The sequence below is a fragment of the Podarcis raffonei genome, chromosome 1, assembly GCF_027172205.1.
Source record: "Podarcis raffonei isolate rPodRaf1 chromosome 1, rPodRaf1.pri, whole genome shotgun sequence".
Taxonomy (NCBI): Eukaryota; Metazoa; Chordata; class Lepidosauria; order Squamata; family Lacertidae; genus Podarcis; species Podarcis raffonei.
In genome coordinates this window covers 130,249,964-130,277,435 of record NC_070602.1, presented here as the reverse complement: position 1 = coordinate 130,277,435, position 27,472 = coordinate 130,249,964, and the positions used below count along the sequence as shown (strand labels likewise).

The 27,472-nt window shown below is 47.3% G+C and overlaps 1 protein-coding gene across 4 annotated transcripts in view; it reads left to right on the top strand.

The window, feature by feature from the left end:
* NBEAL1 (neurobeachin like 1) overlaps positions 1 to 27,472 on the top strand; it is a 145,235-nt gene that overhangs the window by 91,723 nt on the left and 26,040 nt on the right. For all 4 annotated transcript variants that reach the window (XR_008327608.1, XM_053365990.1, XM_053365969.1 and 1 more), the window contains 16 exons: positions 1,680 to 2,237; positions 3,260 to 3,435; positions 4,607 to 4,760; positions 6,874 to 7,002; positions 8,797 to 9,102; positions 10,033 to 10,182; positions 11,725 to 11,882; positions 14,736 to 14,860; positions 15,868 to 15,994; positions 17,328 to 17,476; positions 20,481 to 20,614; positions 21,359 to 21,460; positions 24,247 to 24,342; positions 24,452 to 24,576; positions 26,277 to 26,417; positions 26,860 to 26,990. Coding sequence is in view for 3 of the 4 variants with exons in the window: in XM_053365990.1 (XP_053221965.1) it covers positions 1,680 to 2,237; positions 3,260 to 3,435; positions 4,607 to 4,760; positions 6,874 to 7,002; positions 8,797 to 9,102; positions 10,033 to 10,182; positions 11,725 to 11,882; positions 14,736 to 14,860; positions 15,868 to 15,994; positions 17,328 to 17,476; positions 20,481 to 20,614; positions 21,359 to 21,460; positions 24,247 to 24,342; positions 24,452 to 24,576; positions 26,277 to 26,417; positions 26,860 to 26,990 (2,761 nt within the window). In the remaining variant the exon portion in view is untranslated. The remainder of the gene's footprint in view (positions 1 to 1,679; positions 2,238 to 3,259; positions 3,436 to 4,606; positions 4,761 to 6,873; positions 7,003 to 8,796; positions 9,103 to 10,032; positions 10,183 to 11,724; positions 11,883 to 14,735; positions 14,861 to 15,867; positions 15,995 to 17,327; positions 17,477 to 20,480; positions 20,615 to 21,358; positions 21,461 to 24,246; positions 24,343 to 24,451; positions 24,577 to 26,276; positions 26,418 to 26,859; positions 26,991 to 27,472) is intronic.

Here is a 27,472-nt window from a genome sequence, read left to right as displayed (position 1 = left end):
ATACATAAACATAAAACAAAAGCAATTAAAAATCCATAGAATGAGATTCCTCTGAATCTCAAGGTTTCCGCCCATCCCTCATGGGTCCTAAAAACAATGTTTACAACTGCATATAGGCTCATATCCAAATTTTCCATCAGTCTAAATCATGGGTAGGCAAACTAAGGCCCGGGGGCCAGATACGGCCCAATCGCCTTCTAAATCCGGCCTGCGGGTGGTCTGGGAATCAGCGTCTTTTTACACGAGTAGAATGTGTGCTTTTATTTAAAATGCATTTCTGGGTTATTTGTGGGGCCTGCCTGGTGTTTCTACATGAGCAGAATGTGTGCTTTTATTTAACATGCATCTCTGGGTTATTTGTGGGGCCTGCCTGGTGTTTTCACATGAGTAGAATGTGTCCTTTTATTTAAAATGCATCTCTGGGTTATTTGTGGGGCCTGCCTGGTGTTTCTACATGAGCAGAATGTGTGCTTTTATTTAACATGCATCTCTGGGTTATTTGTGGGGCCTGCCTGGTGTTTTCACATGAGTAGAATGTGTCCTTTTATTTAAAATGCATCTCTGGGTTATTTGTGGGGCCTGCCTGGTGTTTCTACATGAGCAGAATGTGTGCTTTTATTTAACATGCATCTCTGGGTTATTTGTGGGGCATAGGAATTTGTTCATTTCCCCAAAAAAATATTGTCCAGCCCCCCACTAGGTCTGAGGGACAGTGGACCGGCCCCCTGCTGAAAAACTTCGCTGACCCCTGAAATTGTCCAAAAGTTTAGTTACTTTACAAGTGTGGCTAAAATCCTGCTAATGTTTTCATCTGCCCACAATTACAAAGAAATAAATTGTAAATACATTAGAAATTTCCCCCATTATTTTTTAAAGTTCTTGTCCTCTTAGTTTCCGAGCTTCCCCATTAATTTGGCTATTTCAGCATAGTCTATCAACTTGGTTTGCCATTCTTACCTGGTCAGAATTGTTTCTTACTTCCATCTCTGGGCTAGTAACATCCGTGCGGTTGTTGTCACATACATGGTTGTCGCTCTCCAGGCTTCAGCAGAAGGCATCCCGGAGCCTCTGGAGGCTTCAGGCGGCTATCTGGCTATCTCCAGATAGCCTAGGATTCCTTTCGCTTGTGGGGCTGGTGGTGGGGAAAGCCGAGCTTCCCTCACCGCCAGCCCTGGGGAGCAGTGCGAAGGCTGTGCGCAGCCTTTCTGCTGCTCCCTGCGGCTTGTAGGGCTGGCAGTGGGGAAAGCCAAGCGTCCCTCACCGCCAGCCCTGGGGAGCAGTGCGAAGGCTGTGCGCAGCCTTTCTGCTGCTCCCTGCGGCTTGTAGGGCTGGCAGTGGGGAAAGCCAAGCGTCCCTCACCGCCAGCCCTGGGGAGCAGTGGGAAGGCTGCGCACAGCCTTTCCGCTGCTCCCAGAGCTTCTCGGGGCTGGGGAGAGAAGCCCGGGTCCCCCCAGCCCTAGGGACCACACATTCGCTCCATAAGATGCGCAGACATTTCCCCTTAGATTTTAAGAGGCAAAAGTGCGTCTTATGGAGCGAAAAATACGGTACATGCTGGCTTAGCACCTTGGTGGCTCTTTCCGAGGCGACGTGCTTTACAGGCACACAGAAAGCTCTGAAAGGTTCCTCTTGCATATTGATGTTGAGTCTTCAGCCTGCCCGCTTATTGCTTTCTGCAGCTTTTGCAAATCTTCCATAGCCAGCCGGATTCAGCGCATCAGATTTCTCAGCAGCGTGGCTGGCAGGAGACGTTGGCGAGACTCTTCCTGAAAGAGAATGCCGAGGTCAGGAACGGTGCGAGGGAGATCAGGAACGACTCCGCCAAAGAGGGTGAAAAACACACCACGGGTAAAGACTTTCAGAAACACTCTTCTTCAAAGGCCGACGGGGGAGACGCTACCGGTTTTGCATCTCTCAACGGTTCCTGCGATCGGTGGAGCCTAGAAGACACCAAACCTGGGGTGATGTTGGAAGATCCTTCCGGGGCAGAGATGTCGTTCATGGCTGAGGACCAAGATGAGCTGTGGCGGAAGAACCCTTCTCACCTGAGCTTGGACCTGTCGAGCGTTGACTCCTACGAACTGGGCGACGGTGGGAGTCAGATGGTGGACAGCCTGCCCAGCACCCCTTCGCCTGTCGAGAACACCAAAACATTCTCTGGGCATCTTGAGAAAGAGCAAAACACTGCGGCAGAGGTGGCATTCTCGGCAGATCTCTCATTATTTGAAATTCGCGAGGTAATGTGTTCGTCCTGCTTCCGGGCAAACTTTTGCGGTTGGTCCCATCGCCCGCTCACCCAGTTTAGTTTTTAAAATTACCGTACTTTCCCGTGTATAAGACTAGGTTTTTTTCTTTAAAAATTATGCTAAAAAGTGGGCGCATAGCTGTCAATGTTTCCCTTTTTTTAAGGGAAATTCCCTTATTACGAATAGGATTCCTCGCAAGAAAAGGGAAAAGTTGACAGCTATGAGTGGGGGTCGTCTTATACACGGATAGTGCATAGGGTGGACGTTTGATTGGTTGCTGCCACGGCTGTCAGCGGCTATTGGGCGTGTGATTGGTTGCTGCATTAATAGCTGATGCTGATTGGCTGGCGCTGCGGCAATTGGGCGGGTGATTGACAGCTTCTGCTGGCTAGGGGACAGACGAGAGGCGGATTTTGCGACGCGTGCGGGTGAGCGATTTTCGGCAACCCACCCTAAAAAAAAGCTCAATAACCCTGGGTAATCCCCCCCAAATAAGCTCGACAACTCTGTGTCATCTCCCCCCATTTTCTTCACTTTGAATCCCCTTATACATGGGGGCATCTTATACACGGAAAAGTCGGGTAATCAAAATTCTTTCACAGTTAAACTTTTAATGAAGAGAGAGAGAAATAATGCGTGTTTATTCGGTTTTGCTCAAAAGATTTCAAGATTTGTGCTTTTCACATGGCTTTGCCACTGCATAGTAGGCAAATCCAGCACAAGTTGATTTTCTGCTCTCCCTGAATAGTTCACACTATTGTGGTTTTCACTGCTCGGTTAATTACCTTTTCTTTTTATAGTGTATCTTTTAATATGATTGGATGCTACTTTGGGCGCTTGTCAGCTAAAACAAGAGAGAGAGAGAGAGAGAGAGAGAGAGAGAGAGAGAGAGAGAGACCATAATTTCTAAAATAAGTACATATGCCAGCAGTCCCTGTTCCAAAGGATAAGACTTGTTAGGTACTCATAGTAATAATATTATAATTCCTTAAAATACACAATTGTTTCCATAGGCATGTGAAGAAGATCTCATACAATTACTCACCGATGCCCTGCTTTGTGTGATGTGGAGAGGCATAGAAAGATCTGACGATGCTGCGTGGGTTGAGAGGGGGCAGGTTTTTTCTGCCCTCACCAAATTGGGGATATCCAATGAGCTGCTACGGCCAACGGATGAAATAAAACTCAAGTGAGTTTATTTTAATAATTTTTCTATCTATCTATCTATCTATCTATCTACACGCGCGCGCACACACACACACACACACACACACACACACACATATATATATACTGCCCCTTGCCCAAAGGCCACAGGGCAGTTTTGTTGTTGTTTAGTCGTTTAGTTGTGTCCGACTCTTCGTGACCCCATGGACCAGAGCATGCCAGGCACTCCAGGCACAGTTTAGTCAAACTCATGTTAGTAGCTTTGAGAACACTGTCCAACCATCTCGTCCTCTGTCGTCCCCTTCTCCTTGTGCCCTCCATCTTTCCCAACATCAGGGTCTTTTCCAGGGAGTCTTCTCTTCTCATGAGGTGGCCAAAGTACTGGAGCCTCAGCTTCAGGATCTGTCCTTCCAGTGAGCACTCAGGGCTGATTTCCTTAAGAATAGATAGGTTTGATCTTATTGCAGTCCATGGGACTCTCAAGAGTCTCCTCCAGCACCAGAATTCAAAAGCATCCGTTCTTCGGCGATCAGCCTTCTTTATGGTCCAGCTCTCACTTCCATACATCACTACTGGGAAAACCATAGCTTTAGCTATACTGACCTTTGTCGGCAAGGTGATGTCTCTGCTTTTTAAGATGCTGTCTACAGCATAGTAAATAACACAACGTATGCACAACATGTGTCCGTAAAAAGCTAATAGACCAGCTGTATCAGCTGATTCTTCCATGCTAAGCAAAGAGTTGGGAGAGTCTTTGCAACCTGAGAAACAAAGTGTGATTCGTTTTCTTATTCCGTCGCCCATATTGTAATTGGAACACTGTTTTGTGTGTCTGCAATTAACTTCACAGAACCTCTAACTCCTATTATTATTACTGTTGCTGTTTTTGACATCTGCCTGTCTCAGGAGACAATGGACGAGTCACACCACTGGAGAGTTAGCATGCCTTCTGTGATGTGTTTTATTACAGTCGGGGCAGACGAAGACATTATTACTGATATATTATTTACCCGCCCTTTGCCCTGAAGCCCCAGGCTGGGTTACAACATTGAAACAAAATTTTAAAAGCAGTTTAAAACACCTCCCCATAGCAAGAAATACGGCGGCAGAGCTAGATACATAATCAGGTCCTTGTTCTCTGAAATTCATAACGTCCGCCTCCTTTGAATAACACGCTTCTTCTTTGAATTTAGCTTGCTAGAGAAGATGTTGGAATGGGCAGTCACGGACAACAGAGACGCTAAATCTCTCCCAGTGTATGCAGAAAACGCCTTCCGGCTCCTGCTTATCGTGCAAGATTTCCTGCAGGCGGAAGGGCTTGTTAATTCAAGTCTGTGGACGGAAAAGGTAGGAATGAATCTGTAAAAACAAGAGACAGGTTGTCGGGTGGCTGCTTATGCCCTTGTGTCCTGCCTGCAGACTTCAATAATAATAATAATAATAATAATAATAATAATAATAATAATAATAATAATAATTTTTTATTTATACCCCGGCCTCCCCAGCCAAGACCGGGCTCAGGGCGGCTAACAAGCAATAATAAAAACAAGTTGGTTAAAATACAATTTAAAAGATTAAGATACAACATTAAAACACTAGGATGCAGTCTCTTCATAGGAGGAGAAAGGAAAAAGAAAGAGGGGGAGGGAATCAAACTGATTCTAAGCCAAAGACCAGGTGGAACAACTCTGTTTTACAGGCCCTGCGGAAAGAAATCAGATCCTGCAGGGCCCTGGTCGCATGAGAGCGTTCCACCAGGCCGGAGCCAATGCTGAAAAGGCCCCTGGCTCTGGTTGTGGCTAATCTAACTTCCTTAGGGCCCGGGACCTCTAGGGTGTTGCTATATATGGACCTTAAGGTCCTCCGTGGGGCATACCGGGAGAGGCGGTCCCATAGGTACGAGGGTCCTAGGCCATGAAGGGCTTTAAAGGTCAAAACCAGCACCTTAAATCTGACCCTGTACTCCACCGGGAGCCAATGCAGCTGGAAAAGGCATGCGACTGGCCACTTTGGAGAACAAAACATTATGAGAATAAACCCTTTGGTCTGATCCGGCACTGCACTTGCTTGTGACATCGACTGCCATCTTTTAAGTCCAACTTGAAAGTTGAAGCAGTCAATTTAGAAAGAAATGAGCCTCAGTCTGGGTGAATACAGAAAACCACCCATCTATTAACCATGGCATACATAGAACTGCCAGCAAGCTCATTGTTTGGGGCATTTCAAACAGTGCCTATGTTCTTTTTTTCATACACAGACCCCCCCTTGCATATTCTTCATTGAGATTTTGCCTCTACATTTCATAGTTGGTCTGATTTATTGGGGGAGGGGGTGGCGATCACACAGGGTCCCCGGACGTTTCACCGTCTATTGATCCCTGTGCCACCACTTTATTTCTCGCTGCCACCACCCGGGCCCTACCTGGTAAATTACTGAGTCCAGTCAGGGTTAAATTGGAAGATAAACTTCTGTTTATTTATTGCAGTTTAACAAGTGCGTGGTTTCATAAACGGTATCGGTCAATTACAATCATGGGGTGCCTATCCAGACCTATAACTTCCGCTACCTGCTCTCACTCCCTAAACCACCTCTCAGATATTTACTTGTCTTCCTACCTCCTAACTGTTCCTGACTCAGCTTATTTCTCTACACTAACTCAACCTACCCCCAGACTCTATCCCAATTCACTCCCACTCCAACCAACCTCCCAACGAACTCCCCCCTTCGCCCCTCCCAGAGCTGGTTTTATAGTCCCTCTGACTCCACCCCCTGGGTCCTGATTGGGTAACCTGTTTAACTATTTCACCTCCAGCACTCTCAATATGTTAACGTCACAGGGGGTATTTCTACTGCTCTAGGGAGCGAGTTCATTTTTTTTTAATAAAAAAGACATATCTTTGGACTCACACTAATGATATCAATTAGTTAATATATATAGTTTAATGTTTAAAACATGCCTTGATTCTAAACACATTCTCCATGGCGAGGATCTCATTAGCAGACAAATCTTGAAGTTTCTACACAGTACTGCAATAAATAAGAAAAGGAAGTATAGCTGCTGTTTCCCAAGTATATAGGTCTGTCTGTTTGGAAGTTCAATAGCAGCATGCAGACACAGCCCTTGAACCCTTGCTGGTTTGGGGTTTCTGGGGGAGATGCAATGGTGTTGGGATTCAGGGTGTCTTCCAGTGGTGGAACCCTTGCCCTACTCTGCCTCACTTCCAAATTCACTTGTTCAAATTCATTCATTCAAATTAGCATGTGTTTGTGTTCTAATTTTACGATTTTAATTTTTTTTTGGGGGGTAATTTTTAAAGCAATCTTGGGTTGCGCATTGCTTGGTCTCGCCGTGAATCGAGAGATGTATTTCACTGTTCCTCTGCTTTAATGCTTTTTTTAAAAAAACAAACCATAATATGTCTTCTCCTTCCCCTGTGATTTCGAATGGTGTTTTTCATAGCTCTTAGAAGAGTTGGTGACTCTCATGGATACCTTGTCCGTCTGGTACTCTTCCGGCCCAGAGTATGTCAAGTTCTACCAAGTACAAGTCCAGATGCTGCTTGGATTCATTGGACAGGATAATTTGCAGGTTTGTTGTCGTGCGTATTGTACAGCGTGTAGCTGCTGCGATGCGGAATGGTGCTAGCAACATCCAGGGTCTGGATCATAGCTGTCAACTGTCCCTTATTTGGTGAGAAAGTCCCTTATCCCAGCACCGTGTCCCGCTGCTGTCCTTATGTCCCTTAAATTTCCCGGGTTTCAAAGGAAGCAGCTCCTCTCCCTCCCTTCCTGCTGGCCAGGGAGGAGGGAGGCTCCAACTGTGTTGCTTGACTGCGTTGCTCACCCAATAAGGAGTCTAAGAACGACTGGGGGGTGGAGCTTGCATGCCTTGTGCCGATCAAATCGGCCGTGTTGCCTTTGCTCAGCGCTTCCCAGCGGAGAGGTGACGGTGGTTTTCCTTGCTGCATCCCCTTTGCCGGGTTGCTGTGCTGTGGGAACCACCGCTTGAGGCTTCGTTTGGCTGCTGGCTGGGCTTTCTGCCTTTGGCTCGGAGGGGCTCAGAAGTCGAACATACCTGTGCTAGGAAAATCCCTTATTTTGGCTGCTGATCCCTTATTTTTGAGGCTGCTGGTCCCTTATTTTCAAATCTGTAAGTTGACAGCTATGGTCTGTATAGCGTGTTGAGAATTAATTTGCCATTCTTCTCTGGTTGGGACTTTATTAAACCGTTGGATTGTGCCGAAATGGCAAAACTGTCTGGAAGGCTCCGAAACCAAAGAAGACCAAAACTTTAACAAAGAATGTGAAAAATGTATAATTTATCTTGGAGACCACTGCAAACAGATGAAAACGTTAGCAGGATTGCAATAAGACTTGTAATGTAGCAAGTATTAGGGAGATAATGGCGTTATATAAAATATGGACTATTGAAAAATATGCAATAAAAAAGGTTAACTATGATAGGACCCATGGAGGGGAAGGTGGAAAGTCCAGAGATTCAGATGAATCTTTAAATGTGGATGTGTATATCGTATTGTTATAATTTTATACTGGTAAAATCAAAATTATTTATAAAAAAAGAGTATTAGATTTAAAGTGGGCAGGAGTATACAAGTGAGTTTATTGTGTTGAGAATAGGCCATTGTGAGCCTCCAACTCCCCCTTCTTTCTCATTTCTTCTTCTGCAACAAGAAGTTTCTCTTTGTAGTTTTGGCTCAAACTACAGTTTGCTGTTCTCTGCAAAGAAACGAAATACCGTATTTTTCGCCCTATAGGACGCACTTTTTCCCCTCCAAAAATGAAGGGGAAATCTGTGTGCGTCCTATGGGGCGAATACAGGCTTTCGCTGAAGCTTGGAGAGCGAGAGGGGTCGGTGCGCACCCACCCCCCTCTCTCCAGGCTTCAGGAAGCTATAAGCAAGCCTGGGGAGCCCGCAGGAGTTCCCGCAGGGCTCCCTAGGCTGCGGATAGCAGCCTGCTGCACGGAGTGCGGGGCGCCCTGAAGCAGAGCGCCCCGCGCTTCGGACAGACATCGGGCAGCCCCACAAGCTCGGGGGACAGCGGGGAGGTGCAGCGCCGCCATCCCGCTGTTCCCCGACCTGGTTTGGAGGCTGGGGCTGGGAAGAAGCGCGCTTCTCCCCAGCGCCAGCCCCACAAGCTCGGGGGACAGCGGGGAGGCGCAGCGCCGCCATCCCGCTGTTCCCTGACCTGGTTTGGATTCCCCGACCTGGTTTTGGGGGGGAAATAAAGGGGGGGAATTTCCTTTATTTCCCCTTCCCCAAAAAAACTAGGTGTGTCCTATGGGACAAAAAATACGGTAGCTTTGGGGGAATTTGGGGGCACTTTGGCTGATGTGGTTGCCCCCTCTCTCCCTCCCCCGTCAGGTTTGCGCAATGGCTGCAGCCAAACTAAACACCCTCCTTCAGACCAAAGTGCTGGACAACCAACTGGAGTCCTGCTACCTCCTGGGCAGGCTGGAGGGCATTCTGAGCCGATCGATCAAGGAAAAGACAGAGACATACTCTTTCCTGATCCCTCTCGTCCGGACGCTGGTTTCCAAAATATACGAGCTGCTCTTCATGGACCTGCACTTGCCCTCCCTGCCTTCGACCAACGGGAGCCCTTCCTTTTTTGAGGACTTCCAGGACTATTGCAACACGGAGGAATGGCAGACTTATATTGCCAAATTTGTAAGTCACAAGGCCCTCCTTCGGCCGTCGTTTTTTCTTTCTCCTTGTGGCGATCACACGGGGCCCCCGGACGTTTGACGGTCTGTTGACCCTGTGCCACCACTGTGATTGCTTTCTTCGCTGCCGCCACCCCGTGAACACACGGAGTCCAGCCAGTTGTTAGCATTAACAAATAATCAAGTTTATTTTTAAATGCAGGAACAAGCTTATGGTTTCAGTTAACTTTTCAGTTAATTTCTTAATCTTAGTTCCTAACAATTTCAAGTGAGGGATGCTGGTGGCGCTGTGGGTAAAAACTGAGTGCCTAGGACTTGCCGATCATATGGTCGGCGGTTCGAATCCCCGCGGCGGGGTAAGCTCCCATCGTTCCGTCCCAGCTCCTGCCCACCTAGCAGTTCGAAAGCACCCCTAAGTGCAAGTAGATAAATAGGTACCGCTTTATAGCGAGAAGGTAAACGGCGTTTCCATGTGCTGCGCTGGTGCAGCTCTGTCATGCTGCCCATGTGATCTGGAAGTGTCTTCGGACAGCGCTGGCTCCCGGCCTCTTAAACGAGATGAGCGCGTAATCCTAGAGTCGGACACGACTGGCCCGTACGGGCAGGGGTACCTTTACCTTTACCTTTAACAATTTCAAACTGATTATCCCCAACTATCTGTCTGACTCCACCTAACAATTCCTCTCACTCTCTCACAGTACAACTCTACCAACCTACACCTAAACCTCCCTCTTCCTTCTTCACCTCCCAAACCTCAACTGGCTTTCAAAACCTCCCACTCTAACTTTTACTCCTCCCTTGCATTCCCACTGGCCAATCACATCACACCCATTTAACCCTTTCCTTATGACCCACCTAGGAGGCAAACGCCACACTCCTGCACAGGAGAGAGGAGGCGTGTTCGCTTTAACCCTCTTACCCTTTTGTGCACCAGATCATTCCACATATGAAGCAGTACGAACTCAGCACTTTCAGCGACGGCCACGAGCGCATGGCAGTATTTTGGAAGGATTGTTATGAGGAACTGATGGTCAACATCCATAAACGAGAGCGGGAGCGAGGAGAAAGCAAGCTCAAATTCCAGGTGACCTTTCCTTACTTCCCAAGCAGAGCAGACACCGCAAGAGCTCTTCCTATGGAATCATTGTCTGGCCAGGACGATCCTAGTCTGGTCCAAGGGTGAGGGCAGCAAAAAACCTCTCATGGGTAGTCAACCCAGTGCCCTCTAGATGTTGCTGGACTTATAATAATAATAATAATAATAATAATACATTTTATTTATATCCCGCCCTCCCCAGCCGAAGCCGGGCTCAGGGCGGCTAACAACAGTAAAATAGTGCAGCATTCTAAAAATATTTCATTGTAAAAATTAATTAAAATCAAATTGATGGCAACCAAAGGAGGGAGTCAGGCTGCGCCCTGACCAAAGGCCTGGTGGAACAGCTCTGTCTTGCAGGCCCTGCGGAAAGATGTCAAGTCCCACAGGGCCCTAGTCTCTTGTGACAGAGCGTTCCACCAGATCGGAACCACAGCCGAAAAAGCCCTGGCTCTGGTTGAGGCCAGCCTAACCTCTGTGGCCTGGGACCTTCAGGATGTTTTTATTTGAAGACCGTAGGGTCCTCTGTGGGACATAGCAGGAGAGGCGGTCCCATAGGTATGAGGGTCCTAGGCCGTGAAGGGCTTTAAAGGTTAAAACCAGCACCTTAAACCTGATCCTGTACTCCACTGGGAGCCAGTGCTGCTGGTAAAGCACCGGGTGAATGTGATCTCGCAGCGAGGACCTCGTAAGGAGTCTCACCGCGGCATTCTGCACCCACTGGAGTTTCTGGGTCAGTCTCAAGGGCAGCCCCACGAAGAGCGAGTTACAATAATCAAGTTTGGAGGTGACCATCACGTGGATCACAGTGGCTAGGTCAGGGCGAGAGAGGTAAGGAGCCAACTGCTTAGCTTGGCGGAGATTAAAAAATGCCGCCTTTGTTATAGCTGTAATCTGTGCCTCCATGGAGAGGGCCAATTGACAAACCAATTGACTGCACCTCCCTTCCTCCCTGGCTGTTCTGACTTGGACTGGGGGGGGGGAATGTAGTTCAGACATCTGGAGGGCACAAGGTTGGGAGAAGGTTACCCTAATCTTTGGCACCAAGGCTTTCTGAAGACACCTTTTGTTTTCAAGGCTGGCGGCAGATCCGTGAAATCAACTGGATCTCTTTTCCAGCCTTGGGAGTCTTTATTTGGAGAACGACTCAACGGAATGATTTCCTTCTTCTTTGCCTTTTGCTGTTTTGGACAGTACTAAAACAGCCCCTTGTATAGATGTTTCCATGTCCTTTGACAACCCCTCTAGCATTTACAGTCACACCTTGGATCCCGAACGCCCTGGAACTCGGACGTTTTGGCTCCCGAACGCCGCAAACCCGGAAGTGATTGTTCCCGTTTGTTCTTTTGGAACCCGAACGTGTGACGGAGCTTCCGCAGCTTCTGATTGGCTGCTGGAGCTTCCTGCAGCCAATCAGAAGCCGCGCCTTGGTTTCTGAACGTTTTGGAAGTTGAACGGACTTCCAGAACGGGTTCCGTTCGACTTCCAAGGTACGACTGCATTTAAATGTTTCGACTTTCTCACCTCCAGGAGTTTTTCGTGGAGCCATTCAACCGACGGGCAAGGCAAGAAAACCTGCGTTACAACAGCATGTTGAAGCAGCTGAACAATCAGCACACGGCAACTCTCCGACAGTGGAGAGCTGCAAAACTGTACCTCACGTGTGAGCAGGGACCCTGGGCTGAAAGGTAGGTGGAGGGTTCCCTTTTCTCTTGCTCCTTCAGGTAGCATTTTGAATCTCTTTGGAACGACTCTTCCCTATCAAGCTGGTTAGCTAAATATTCTTTTGATCCTATGTGTCTTGTACATTAAGGTTCGGACTACTCATGTGTGGCAACCACACAGGGTCCCTGGACGTTTCACCGTTTATTGATCCCGCTGCCACCACCCAGACCCTACCTGGTACAATACTGAGTCCAGTCAGGGTTAAATTGGAACATAAACTTTTGTTTATTTATTGCAGTTTAACAAGCGTGTGGTTTCATAAACTGTATCGGTCAATTACAATCATGGGCTGCCTATCCAGACCTATAACTTTCGCTGCCTGCTCTCACTCACTAAACCACCTCTCAGATATTCACTGTATTTTTCGCTCTATAAGACTCACCAGACCACAAGACGCACCTAGTTTTTTGAGGAGGATAACAAGAAAAAAAATATTCTGAATCCCAGAAGCCAGAACAGCAAGAGGGATCGCTGCGCAGTGAAAGCAGAAATCCCTCTTGCTGTTCTGGCTTCTGGGATAGCTGCACAGCCTGCATTCACTCCATAAGACACACACACATTTCCCCTTACTTTTTAGGAGGGAAAAAGTGAGTCTTATAGAGCAAAAAATACAGTACTTGTCTTCCTAGCCCCTAACTATTCCTGACTCAGCTTATTTTGCTACACTAACTCAACCTACCCACAAACTCTATCCCAATTCACTCCCACTCCAACCAACCACCCAACTCCCAACGAACTCCTCCCTTTGCCCCTCCAAGAGCTGGTTTTATAGTCCCTCTGACTCCACCCCCCTGGGTCCTGATTGGGTAACCTGTTTAACTATTTCACCTCCAGCACTCTCATATGTTAACGTCACACCATGTAAAGTTTTGGCGTGTGGCTCATTTCCCAGCAAATAATTTCTGATGCACACGTTCCTGCGCACACATTCACCCCCCCTCCGTGCTTCAGGATTTTCCTCCCTACTTAATCCTTTTCACAGTTCAGTTATGCAAAGACCCATGACCATTCTGGTACTTTTAACATATTGTGGAAGCTAGGGCTTTGATGGATCAATACAAGATCTTGCCGGGAAAATGGGGACAGGGGATGGCGTATAAGGAGAGGTAGATTCTCTTCCCCCTCCTCCACTGAAAATGCCTCTTCTAACATATGGCGGTGCTTGTCAAAGTTTGGGTCTAAGGGGTTTTTTAAATGTGTCTTGTCTAATTGAGGACAGACTACCGTATTTTCAGCTCTGTAGGACGCACTTTTTCCCCTCCAAAAATTAAGGGGAGATGTGTGTGCGTCCTATGGAGCAAATGCAGGCTCCTTGGCTTCAGCGATAGCAACGTGAAGCCTCTGAAGCGCAGAGGGAGCGCTCCCTCCACGCTCCAGAGACTTCGCGTTGCTTTCGCTGAAGCCTGGAGAGCGAGAGGGGTCAGTGCACACCGATCCCTCTCGCTCTCCAGGCTTCAGGGATAGCCGCCTGAAGCCTTTGCAGCGCAGCGGGAACTCGCGCTGCAGCTATCCATGAAGCCTTTGGAGCACAGCGGGAACTCGCGCTGCAGCTATCCATGAAGCCTTTGCAGCGCAGCGGGAACTCGCGCTGCAGCTATCCATGAAGCCTTTGGAGCACAGCAGGAACTCGCGCTGCGCTCTGAAGGCTTCGGGTTCCTTTTGCTGAAGCCGGGAGAGCAAGACTCTCCTGGCTTCAGCAGAGAGGGAGAGCTGTGCAGCGCCCCTTCAGCCAAGCGGGAGGAGAAATGGAAGGGGCTCCGTTTCTCCTGCTGCTTCACTGAAGGGGCCCTGAGCAGAGAGGGGGAGAATTTTTTTTCTTGTTCTCCCCCTCTAAAACAAGGTGCGTGCCATGGTCGGGTGCATCCTATAGAGCGAAAAATATGGCAACCTGTGACCTTCCAAATACAGTTGATCTCCAACTCCCGTCACCCCCAGCCTGCTTGGCCCATGGTCAAGTAGAATATGTTGTAGTTCTTCAATATCTTGGGGTCCACAGATTAGCCACCCTAGAGAATCCTACCTTCCCTGGAAGAATACAAGCCAAAAATGATGCTTATCAAAGAGTTCTGTGCCCCACATGCTAGGGAGTTCTCCTGCACAGCTGGGGATTGGAGTAGATTACTGTTAGGGTACCAAGGGGTTGCTCAAGAGCAAGTAGACAAATGCCTCCCTGCTCGGCTGTAAAGCCTTGTTTTTGATGCCAAAATAAACTTTCTCTGTGCAGAGCACCACTCTCCTGTGGCTGGCTCATTCACTGGCAGACTTTGTGAATGGGCGGTCCTTAAACCTTCCCCAGCAGAGTAGTTTCTTGATGCCCAGTCTGCGCCTCCCCTCTCGGCGTGGAACTTACTGCGCAGGGAGGGCGTGGGTAACGGAGGACCTCTCTCCTCCTCTCTCTGCCTAGGCAAGGTGTCCTGGCACCGCCTCACCTCCTCCAAGCCCTGAAGCTCCTCTCCACTGGAGGTGTGGTTACTCTCCTCCAAGGAGGAGGAGCTGCTTCCCACAATCTTTGGGGGCCCTCTGTAATCCATCCGGCTTTTCCCCTCTCGCCCCTGAGCCGATGGCAGTTCCCTGACAATTACCTTTGGGGGGAATCCCTCCCTGTGAAACCCATATAGAAGCAGATCTTCCACCACTGTCTACAAACCATTGCTCAGGGCTTTAAGCGACTGCAGCTTGTTTGTGAATTTTGAAATCCACCGGCAGCAATGTTCGTCTGTGATTTAAAGCTTTTTGTTTCTTGTTTATTTTTGTTGGAAACCCTTGTAGCAGTTAAGTTCTGTGTCTGATGCATGTCAAATTATTCCTTTCTCCAGGAAGCTAAATCGTATTCACTGGAAACTTTCAAATGTGGAAAATTACTCACGGATGAGGCTAAAGTTGGTACAAAATTACAATTTCAATTCTCACCAGGAGGCCAGTGCCCTAAGGGATAATCTAGGTGAGATCTAATACCTTTTTTTTGAATAAATTTTATTTTTGCATTTTCTGTTTTACATAAACAAATGAATCAAGTACATAAACATATAATCCCTTCTGACTCCCCCTCCGTCCCCCGAATCTTAATGTAATGATTTCTCCCTCTGCATCTCTTTCATAATTCTATTCTTATAAATCCTTTGTCAACCCATAGTTCAAATTTTTACTACAAGTTATCTGTCAATCCTACCAATGTATGCAATTGTTTACAATAGCTTTTCAAATAAATTAGAAACCTTCCCCATTCTTTATTAAAGACTTCCTCTTCCTGGTTTCTAATTCTCCCTGTAAGTTTTGCCATCTCGGCATAGTTCATCAATTTTGTTTAATGTGTTTTATTAACTCATTTTTTTTAAATCTTAAAATAGTCTGATTCGTCTCTGATCTCCCCCACCATCCCTTTGACTTCAGGAAACTATGTAGTCTAAAATATGACATCTGTGCAAATCAGTTTGTTCTTCCCCCCCCCGCATCCCTTGCAATGATTATAACAGTATAATATGAACAGAAACCAGGTGATTTAATAGAACTTTTGTGTGGTTAACTTGGTTCAGCGATATACCGTATTTTTCGCTCTATTGGACGCAGTTTTTCCCCTCCAAAAATTGAGGGGAAATGTGTGTGCGTCCTATGGAGCGAATGCAGGCTTGTGCCATAGCCGCGCGCAACCCCTCTGGCAGGGAGAGGCTGCACGGGGCGATGGCTTGTTTAGCTCCATGCAGCCTCTCCCGGCAGGGAGAGATTGCGCGGGGCTAAAGAGGAAGCCAAAGCAGCGAGCGGGATCCATCCCGGCAGGGAGAGGTTGTGCGCAGCCTGTACGCTGCTCTTTGGGGCTGGGGGGGGGGGTTATTGATTTCCCTGTCTAAAAACTAGGTGCACCCTATGGTCCGGTGCACCCTATGGTGCGAAAAATACGGTAAGTCTAGCGGAATGCAGCTGACTTTGTAAAATCTTGCTTTATCTCCAAAGGAGTCCAGCAGGCGCCACCAACCAGCGAGGCTTTGCTTCTGGAGGCTGTGAAGCAAGTGAAAGTCAGCGATATGGAGGATGATATACTTGAACTGCCAGATGAAGATCCAGCATCTAATACAAGCATGTATGTAGCAAAGCCTGGTTATCCAGAGGCTGGAATCCAAAGAGCTGCTTTGTTCTTGCCCAAGGGCGCAGTAGGATTTCCAATATAAATTTGATTTGAGTAGCAGATGGCCGTGCCATTGTCACAGATACTTCTCCGCTCCAGGTCCCCTCTGTTTTCAGAAGTTATTTTACATGTGGGCACAAGGAAACTGCGCTCATTTCTTTCTGGTCGGGGACAGAGGGTGGCGCTTGGGGGGGAACTGTCACCACGCCACTCCCTGGTGTGTGGAGTGCCTCAGGGTGCAATACTCTCCCCGATGCTTTTCAACATCTTTATGCGCCCCCTCGCCCAGCTTGTCCGGAGTTTTGGGCTGGGCTGCCATCAGTATGCTGATGACACCCAACTCTATCTGTTGATGGATGGCCATCCTGACTCGGCCCCAGACACACTGACCAGATGTTTGGAAGCTGTGGCTGGATGGTAACGTGGGAGCCGGTTGAAGTTAAATCCTTCGAAGACAGAGGTCCTGTGGCTGGGACGGGACGATATGGGATTGGGGGGGGCAACTCCCATCTCTTGCTGGGGTGCAATTAGTGCCGGCACCGTCAGTTAAGAGTTTCCATGGAGGCGCAGATTGCAGCTACAACAAAGGCAGCATTTTTTCATCTCCGCCAAGCTAAGCAGTTGGCTCCTTACCTCTCTCGCCCTGACCTAGCCACTGTGATCCATGCGGCAGTCACCTCCAGACTGGATTATTGTAACTTGCCCTACGTGGGGCTGCCCTTGAGACTGAGCTATTCCACCAGGCCTTTGGTCAGGGCACAGTCTGACTCCCTCCTTTGGCAATCTTTACAGAACTTTAGCCTAACGGTTGCCATCAATTTGATTTGAATTAATTTTATAATGAAATGATTTTAGAATGTTGTACTATTTTATTGTTGTTAGCCGCCCTGAGCCTGGCTTCGGCTGGAGAGGGTGGGATATAAATAAAATTTATTATTATTATTATTTCAAGAAGCACAAACCCAGAGGTTGAGCGGAACTAATTTTGCAGGTCTTTTGGATGCCAGACCAAATGTCTCTCTAGAAAGGAATGGTTGAGTCTCTTCTGCCCAGCTGAATTGTAGATAAAAAGCTCCATTCTGTGTTGTTGTAATTAAAAATGTGGCTTAAACTGATCAGTCCAGCGTTTTAAAGATTATTTTATGCATGATAAAATTGCCGTGTATTTCCCCCCCCAAAATATTGTTAGGGGAGAGTGCAAAGAGAGCTATGGGTGGGGGGAATAGAGAGTTGCATCTTCTGAAGCTCCTTGTTGATTCTAGCCTGACATTTGGTGTTCCTGTTGCAGGGATGAAAAGGAGGAGCAGAGCCAGAAAGAAAAACTTGTGCTCTCTGAAGACTGCGAACTTATTACAATCATTAATGTCATCCCCGGCAGGCTGGAGGTCACTACCCAGCACATTTACTTCTACGATGGCAGCATTGAAAAAGAGGAAGGTGAGGCCTACAGTGTAACAACAGCGAGCATTGTGTGGACAATTTTGCTGTACGTACATTAACTTTGGAATTACCGTATTTTTTGCTCTATAAGACTCACTTTTTCCCTCCTAAAAAGTAAGGGAAAATGTGTGTGCGTCTTATGGAGCGAATGCAGGCTGCGCAGCTATCCCAGAAGCCAGAACAGCAAGAGGGATTGCTGCTTTCACTGCGCGGCGATCCCTCTTGCTGTTCTGGCTTCTGAGATTCAGAGTATTTTTTTTCTTGTTTTCCTCCTCCCAAAACTAGGTGCGTCTTGTGGCCTGGTGCATCTTACAGAGCGAAAAATACGGTACAGTGGTACCTCGCAAGACGAAATTAATTCGTTCCGCGAGTTTTTTTTCCTTGCGAGTTTTTTGTCTTGCGACGCATGGTTTCCCATAGGAATGCATTGAAAATCAATTAATGTGTTCCTATGGAGACCGCCTTCAGACCAGGTCCGGGGACAGAGGGGAAGGGGCTGCGCCTTCGCCTCTGTCCCCGGAGCTTGCGGGGCGGGCGGTGGGGAGAAGGGTTTTTCTCCCCACCGCCAGCCTTCAGAAGGCTGTTCTGAAGGCTGGCGGTGGGGAGAAAAGCCCTCCTCCCGCCGCCAGCCTTCAGAAGAGGTCCGGGGACAGAGGGGAAGGCGTGCTGCGCTTCCCCGCTGTCCCCGGAGATTTCCCTATGGGCTTTCGTCTTGCGAAGCAAGCCCATAGGGAAATTCGTCTGGCGAAGCACCTCGAAAAACGGAAAACTTCTTCTTGCGAGTTTTCCGTCTTGCGAGGCATTCATCTTGCGAGGTACTACTGTAATTCTGTTGGGAAGGTGAATAAAAGCTTGTTGTCAGGGAACTGCCATTGGCTCAGAGGCAAGAGGGGGAAAGGCAGATGGATTACAGAGAGCCTCCAAAAATCCTGGGAAGCAGCACTTCCTCAGCGGAGGAAGGAAGCCCCGCCTCTAGTGGGGAGGAGATGCAGGGCTCGGAGGAGGCAAGGCAGTGCCAGGACACCTTGCCTGAGCAAAGCGGGGAGGAGGGAGGTCCTCCTTTACCCAAGCCTTCCTTGCGCAGCAGGCTTTCGCGCAGAGAGGGGAGGCGTCGGCTGGGGGTCAGGAGACTACTCTGCTGGGGAAGATTTAAGGACCGCCCACTCTCAGATTCTCCTAGTGAGTGAGCAAGACATGGAACAGAGGCATTCTGTATTGTAAAGTTTTTAAGATAAAGATAAAGGGACCCCTGACCATTAGGTCCAGTCGTGACTGACTCTGGGGTTGCGGCTCTCATCTCGCTTTATTGGCTGAACGAGCCGGCGTACAGCTTCCGGGTCATGTGGCCAGCATAACTAAGCTGCTTCTGGCAAACCAGAGCAGTGCACAGAAACACTGTTTACCTTCTTGCCGGAGCTGTACCTATTTATCTACTTGCACTTTGATGTGCTTTCGAACTGCTAGGTTGGCGGGAGCAGGGACCGAGCAACGGGAGCTCACCCCGTCACGGGGATTCGAACCGCCGACCTTCTGATCGGCAAGTCCTAGGCTCCGTAGTTTAACCCACAGCGCCACCCACGTCCCTTGTAAAGGTTTTAGCACCAATAATAAAGCTTTTGAAAAGACCAGGGAGGCATCTTGCCTGATCGCTCTCGAGCAACCACCGATAGCCATAACACTTGTCAGCTTAGGATTTGGTACAGATGAAATCAGGCTGCAAATTTGCATTGCATAGGGGGTAAATACGGGTGATTGCCAAGCCTTATGTTAGGTTATGAAGCGATGAGAGCTGCTCCTGTAAAAAGCATGGGAATTGTGCAGTTTCTTGAACTGTGTCAATACGAAATATTCCCCACATGGCATTTCCTGATGTGTGTTTGATGTCCCCAAGAAGGTTTAGTTTCTCGTTCTGCTCAAAAGACAGGAGCACTGTAGCTCCAAATGAAGTAACTGGCTCTCTTTTCCCTTGAAGCTTCAGTTCGTTCCTGCATTTTGGCATTTTTCAGTTTCCCCCCAGGAAGTGCTTCTCATAAGGAAATGTTATGCTGTTACAGGGCCTGGGACTTGTGCCATTAAACATGTACGTGTCACATGTGCAAATCTACAGATACCAAAGACAATGTTCCTATGTAGGCAAGAGGGGTATGCGCGTGTGCAAGTTTAATGTTTTTGAAGCGTTTTACCGAACCTTGCTGCTTTGGCTTCACATAATAATAATAATAATAATAATAATAATAATAATAATACAGTGGTACCTTGGTTTGTGAGCAGCCTAGTTTATGACCATTTTGGATTACTATCAATTCAAACACGGAAGTGCGCGTCCCGGTTTGCCATTTTTTTTTATTACGACCTTTTTTATTATTTTGGATTACGAATAATTTTTTTTGGTTTACAAACAATTTTTTGGGGATTACGACCCCTTTTTTGGGGAGGCCCCATTGGCAAAAGCATGCCTTGGGTTACGACCTGTTTCGGTTTACGAACGGACCTCCGGAACGGATTATGGTCGTAAACCAAGGTACCACTGTAATTTATTATTTATACCCCACCCATCCAGCTGGGTTTCCCCAGCCATTCTGGGCAGCTTCCAACAAAAAAATTAAAAATACATTAAGACATCAGTCATTAAAAACTTCCCTAAACAGGGCTGCCTTCAGATGTCTTCTAAAGGTCAGATAGTTGTTTATTTCCTTGGCATCTGATGGGAGGGCGTTCCACAGGGCAGGCGCCAGTACTGAGAAGGCCTTCTGCCTGGGTCCCTGTAACCTCGCTTCTCACAGGGAGGGAACCACCAGAAGGCCCTCGGAGCTGGACCACAGTGTCCGGGCAGAACGATGGGGGTGGAGATGCTCCTTCAGGTATACTGTGCTGAGGCCGTTTAGGGCTTTAAAGGTCACCTCACCACCGGCACTTTGAATTGTGCTCGGAAACGTACTGGGACAATAAGTTATATGCCCGTTCAACATATTTCACAACAATGACCATCTCTTCTTTCCAGGTATAGGTTTTGATTTCAAATGGCCTCTTTCTCAGATTCGAGAGATTCATTTGCGTCGCTATAACTTGAGGAGGTCCGCTCTGGAGATCTTCTTCGTTGACCAGACCAATTACTTCCTGAACTTTAAAAAGGAGGTATGTCTTCTTAAAGGTGAAATTCGTAACAAGGTGACCTCTGGCAGTTGCCGCATGGTGAAAAGATGAACAGGGTCAGCTATCTGTACAATGTAAACATTCCTGACTGGTTGAGGACATCCTGCACTATTTGTTGATTTGCCTAGAGAATCCTTTTATCACAAAAATCCAGCTCTTTGAAAAAAGTAACTATAAACCTACTGAAATCGGCATTCCATCGTAGCATAAGAGAGTAAAGATTTGTCTATTTGTTTGTGTAACTTTTTTTTTATTACTCTGAATGTTTGAGAATCACTTTTGCGATGTACATAATTCTTTGATAAAGTGCTAAAGGGGAAATCGAAGGCGTGATTTTATTGTTAAGCTGTTAAATTGGCTGCGAAACAGCAGGTTTCTAAAGCAAATTCATTGGACTGGCTCTTGAACAAGACAATTGTGTAACCAGACATAGAAGATTAATGGGCGATATTCAACATTAGACATATTCAGACTGGACCCATTGAAATCGATGGACTCAAGTAACTAGTGCAGTGATTTCAATGGATCTGCTCTGAGCATGACTTAGTTGGATTGAGCAGACATAAAAAGTTAATTTTCTAGAAAGTAGGAGGGATAATATTTGATTCAACAGTCATTAAATTCATGTGTGGGGTGGGAGGAAACAGTAAGGGAAAAATTACATTCTTTCCAGAATGCTTATTTGGCATTTTCGTGGATGAATTAATCTATTGTACTCTGTTATAGGCAAGAAATAAAGTGTACAGCCGAATTCTGTCTCTGTGTTCCCCAAATATTAGTGGGACAAGATCTCCACAAGAATTATTTAAAGCATCTGGACTGACCCAGGTAAGAAGATGTTGCCAGGAATGGCTTGGGATTTTTTTTTATTTTTAATTATTGTTCTGTAGTAGGGTAGAATCTGGGTAGCTTCCTCCTGCCCTTTTAAAAAGCCCGGAATCTAACCATTCTCTCTCCCAGTAATTTCCCAGCTTCAGAACACAGGAAAAAAACCCATTTTGTTTTATATCAGGGATGGGGAACCTGTGGCCTTCCGTCGGCCGCTGGACTACAGTTCCCATAAGCCCTGAACACTGGCTGTGCTTTGGGGGCTGATGGGAATTGTAGTCCAACAGGCAGGTCACAGGTTCCTCATCCCTGCTTTATACAACATCCCCAGTAGTCCGCTCTGCTGACGTAATAATACTTTTTGCAAACCACTTTTGAGTTGCAATGTTCTGTAAAAATATGTAAAACACCGTATTTTTCGCTCTATAGGGCGCAGACCATAGGGCGCACCTAGTTTTCAGAGGGGGAAATCAAGGGGGGAAATTATTTCTCCCCCCCCCCCCCCAGCTCTGAGAGCAGCGGACAGGCTGCACGCAGCCTGTGCACTTCTCCCAGACCTTCTCCCTGCTATTGCGGGAGGTGGGGGAATTCGGCCAGTCAGTCCCTTCTCCCTCCTTGGGGAAAAGCCCCCAAGAGCGGCGCACTCTTTAAAGGCTGCGCGGCTCCTGTGGGCTTTTCTAGAGGTGGGGGAATTCCCCCACCGCCGGCCTCAAAACCAGGTAGGGGAGTAGCGCAAAGGCGTCACGCGCCTTCCCGCTGCCCCCCGAGCCTGTGGGGCTGGCGGTGGGGGGAAGCGCTGCTTTCCCCCACCGCCAGCCTCAAAGACCAGACTCTCCTGGCTTCTGCAAAAGCAACGCGAAGCTTCCGGAGCGCAGGCTTTGGAGGCTTCGCGTTGCTATCGCTGAAGCCAGGGAGCCTGCATTCGCTCCATAGGACGCACACACATTTCCCCTTCATTTTTGGAGGGGAAAAGGTGCGTCCTATAGAGCGAAAAATACGGTAAATATACAAAAGGCAAACTCTACCTTCTGATCCCTCTGTTAAGAAAAGCCTGTTGGCAAAGTATAATACAATAAGCCCTAATTTGTGACGTGTAAAAGATGGAGTTCTCATTTCCAGATACGGCTGGGTTTTTTTTCCATCCTGCTGATGTTTGGTTAGCCACGTCAGACACAAAATGTCTGATTTGGATGCAGCATGCACATTGCCCGTAAACATGACAGGGAAGCTTGCACATGAACTTTATCGGTTAATCACTTGTCATATGGACCCACCAGCGCTCCTGCTCTTTGATCACTTGTAGGCGGACCGGTGTCTCTTTCCTAGAAATTCCTCTTTTTTATAGTAATTTTTTATTAATTTTAACATATAAATTATAATACATACCACAAAACTTCATCATTTATACAATCTTTTTTGGACTTCCCTCCCCACCTCTGATGATCCACCGTTTTAACCACTTCTTATGCATTTCTTAAATTCTTATTACCTTTAATTGTCTTAACTAACCCTCCTCCCCCTTATCCATTTTTGCAATAATTCCAATAATACTCCTCACAAAACTTCTTGCAAGCCTACAAACGTCGTCTGATCATCACAAATAATCTGTAAATTTAGTCCAGTCTTCTGTGAATTTCTGGTCCCGCCGATTTCAAATCCTTCCTGTTAGTTTATCCAGTTCTGCATAGTCCATTAATTTCATTCTCCATTCTTCTTTCGTCGGTAATTCTTCTTGCTTCCATTTTTGAGCCAGTAATATTCTTGCTGCCGTTGTTGCATATAAGAACAGCTTACATTCCTTTCTATTTATATCACTTCCTACAATGCCCAATAAGAATGCTTCTGGTTTCTTTATAAATGTATATTTCAACATTTTTTTCATTTCATTATATATCATCTCCCAGAAGCTTTTCACCTTTTTACATTCCCACCACATGTGATAAAATGTTCCTTCTTTTTCTTTACATTTCCAACATTTATTACTAACTTTATACATTTTAGCTAACTTGATGGGTGCAATATACCATCTAAACATCATTTTCATCACATTTTCTTTTAAGGCATTGCATCTTTTCTAGAAATTCCTAGTGGACTTCCTAGAACCAGGAATGCCCAGGGTTCCCTCGAGGAAAGCCATCACTGTCAAACGGTAACACAGGCTTCCTCAACCTCGGCCCTCCAGATGTTTTTGGCCTGCAACTCTCATGATCCCTAGCTAGCAGGACCAGTGGTCAGGGATGATGGGAATTGTAGTCTCAAAACATCTGGAGGGCCAAGGTTGAGGAAGCCTGCGGTAACACATGCCCACTCCAGGTGGCCGGTAGCAGAGCAGAACCGGAAGGAATTCCAACCAAAGCCTTGTGGTTTTGTTTACAACTTTAAGAGACTTTGAGCCATTGGGTTAGGGCGGGATAAAAGTCCAAAATAAATAAATGTGTAAACTTGAATTTCCCCCTTAATTTTGTCCCCTGAAGATATGTTGTTTGGTTCATTCAGATACAGTGGTACCTCAGGTTAAGTACTTAATTCGTTCCGGAGGTCTGTACTTAACCTGAAACTGTTCTTAACCTGAAGCACCACTTTAGCTAATGGGGCCTCCTGCTGCCGGAGCCCGATTTCTGTTCTTATCCTGAAGCAAAGTTCTTGACCTGAAGCACTATTTCTGGGTTAGTGGAGTGTGTAACCTGAAGCGTATGTAACCTGAGGTACCACTGTACTGGCAAGATGTGTGGCCTAACCGTGATGCTCATTAACAGCTTCGATTTTTCGTTTTCTTTTCTTTTTAGAAATGGGTAAACAGAGAGATCTCAAACTTTGACTACCTCATTCAATTAAACACAATGGCAGGACGAACCTATAACGACCTTGCGCAGTATCCTGTAGTAAGTTTCCTCCCCATCCAGTGTCTTCTTTTCAGGCTAGAATTCAGTATTTACATTTGTGGGGAGAATTGATATGAAATCTGAAACCTGTTTGTCTTCCCCATTCAAGTTTCCATGGGTCCTACAGGATTATACTTCAGAAGAATTGGATCTCAATAACCCGGCCGTGTTCAGGGATCTGTCCAAGCCCATTGGCGTGGCGAATGAAAAGAACGCCAAGGCTGTACTGGAAAGGTACTGTATCTCATTTAAAATGACCAAAGTATTTAGTTAAATTTGCATTTTTACTGGGGGGTTTTTTGGGAGGGGAGAGCTCTTAGTATGTTTACCTTCCTATTCTATGTTTCATCTGACAATGATGCTGTTGATTCAAATGGTGGTAAAGAAATTTACGGAAGCTACCGTATTTTTTGCACCATAGGGCGCACCGGACCATAGGGCGCACCTAGTTTTTAGATGGGGAAATAAAAAAAAATCTGAATGTGGCGGGTATATACCGTATTTTTCGCACCATAGGACGCACCGGACAATAGGACGCACCTTGTTTTAGAGGGGGGAGAACAAGGGAAAAAAATTCTTCCGCTCTCTGCCCAGCGCCCCTTCAGTGAAGCGGCAGGAGGCGCTGCGCAGAGAGTGGGAGAATTTCCCCCCTCTTGTTTTCCCGCTCTAAAACAAGGTGCGTTTAAGGTGCGTTCAGGCGGCTACCTTGGAAGCCTGGAGAGCGAGAGGGGTCGGTGCGCACCAACCCCTCTCGCTTTCCAGGCTTCAGGTTCCTTTCGACCAGCTCTTTGGGGCTGGCGGGGGGAAGCCCACCACCAGCCCCAAAGAGCAGGTCAGGGAGCAGCGGAAAGGTGCAGCAGAGAGGCTGCTGCCATAGTCACGCGTCACTTCTCCAGCTGGGAGAGGGTCCTGGGCTATGGCTTCTTTAGCCCCGCGCACGCTCTCCCGGCTGGAGAGGTGACGCGCGCCTATGGAGGCTCTTGCCATAGGTGCGCGCCACCTCTCCAGCCGGGAGAGGGTCGCGGGGGGCTGCTTTAGCCCCGCACGCGCTCTCCCGGCTGGAGAGGTGACACGCGGCTATAGAGGCTCCTGCCATAGCCCCGCGTTACCTCTCCAGCCGGGAGAGGGTCGCAGGGCTATGGCGTCTTCGCTCCATAGGACGCACGCACATTTCCCCTTCATTTTTGAAGGGGAAAAAGTGCGTCCTATAGACCGAAAAATACGGTATACCTCAGGACTTGCAAATGATTGCTTCAGAAGAACCTGCTGTAGATCTCAAGTTAATGTGATCTGAGCGCTGTTTGACTAGCTCATCTTAAAGGTAAAGGGACCCCTGACCATTAGGTCCAGTCGCGGCCCACTCTGGGGTTGCGGCGCTCATCTCGCTTTACTGGCTGAGGGAGCTGGCGTACAGCTTCCGGGTCATGTGGCCAGCATGACTAAGCTGCTTCTGGTGAACCAGAGCAGCACACGGAAACGCCGTTTACCTTCCCTCCAGAGCGGTACCTATTTATCAACTTGCACTTTGACGTGCTTTTGAACTGCTAGGTTGGCAGGAGCAGGGACCGAGCAACGGGAGCTCACCCCGTCGCGGGGATTCAAACCACCGACCTTCTGCTTAGCAAGTCCTAGGCTCTGTGGTTTAACAGCGTCACCCGCATGCTTGCTCTCCCCAAAATATGTGTGTTGCTCAGTATTTCCCCCCGTGTTCTAAAGTGGGCACAGTTGCAGCACCCTGTGATAATGCTGTTTCCCAAACATTTTTGGAGGAAGAGTGTTTTTAATATCACAGATGCTAACTGATAACAGAATAACATCAGGGCGGGGTGTGGGAATCCTGAAGTGTTCATATGCCAGCAATCAGAATTTGATTCAATTGGTGAGAGAATTCATCTATGGAACCCCTATTCTCTCTCTCTCTCTCTCTCTTATAGATATGAGAACTTTGAAGACCCACTTGGAATTGTCGACAAGTTCCACTACGGCACTCACTATTCCAACGCAGCTGGAGTCATGCATTACCTCATCCGGGTAGAGCCTTTCACCACATTGCACATCCAGCTTCAGAGTGGCAGGTATGAGTATGACATGAATCAGGCAGAAAAATCTCCATCCTTGCTGTCTCGGTTAAGGATGAACCCTCCTCTCTCTGGAAAGCACATGTCTCTGGCATATTTTGTCATGGAATTCTACTCACTATTGATCCAGAGTAGATTCCACTGTGTAGTTAGCAGAGTAATGACTTAAACACATTGCAGAATTCCCCCAAAATAGACCAGAGGCAATTGTATTTCATCCAGAAGAGCTTTACGGCTACTGAAGGCATATGAACATAATGTTCACGAATCCGATACGTTCAGGATTGGCACTGTCCATAAGAAGCTGTCAAAGGAATGCAGACAGCTGTGCTGTTTAAGCAGAATCCCGGCGTTTGCATTGATAGTATCCCTCCTTATGCCTTGGATTGCGTTCAGAGATTTCTCAGGGCACATGTCCCATGCGTTCTCTAACCCACAGATTTGACTGTGCGGATCGGCAGTTCCATTCCATTCCTGCCACCTGGCAAGCTCTCATGGAGAACCCCAACGATGTGAAAGAGCTCATCCCAGAATTCTTCTACTTTCCAGAGTTCTTAGAGAATCAAAATAGTAAGTAGTGGAATTATTTTCTGGCTGTGCGTTTCCCTGAGGAGAAGCTGCCTGGTTGTAGTTAACTAAGTAAAGTGCTTGGCTGAAATTTTGATCCCCTAGTTGCAGGGCACATAGAAATTCACATACAGCTAATAAACGTGGGAGTTGTTTTTAGCCAAATTACTGGTTTTTTAATGTATTCCAGAGGTGTATGCCTCACAGATGTTGTTGGGACTCCAGCTCCCAGGTTCCTCATTCCTGATATATTCTGTTGTATAACTGTTTCTGAAATCTATTTCTGTGACAAAGTAATCATTTACCTAAGCAGCATTTTTTTTTTTGTCCTCTCACCTCCCTTCCATATGGACTTTTAAAAGCTCCTGATAAATGCTTCATTTATTGTTTCCGAGCACAATTCAAAGTGTTGGTGCTGACCTTTGGTCCTATATACCTGAAGGAGCGTCTCCACTCCCATCGTTCTGCCCAGACACTGAGGTCCA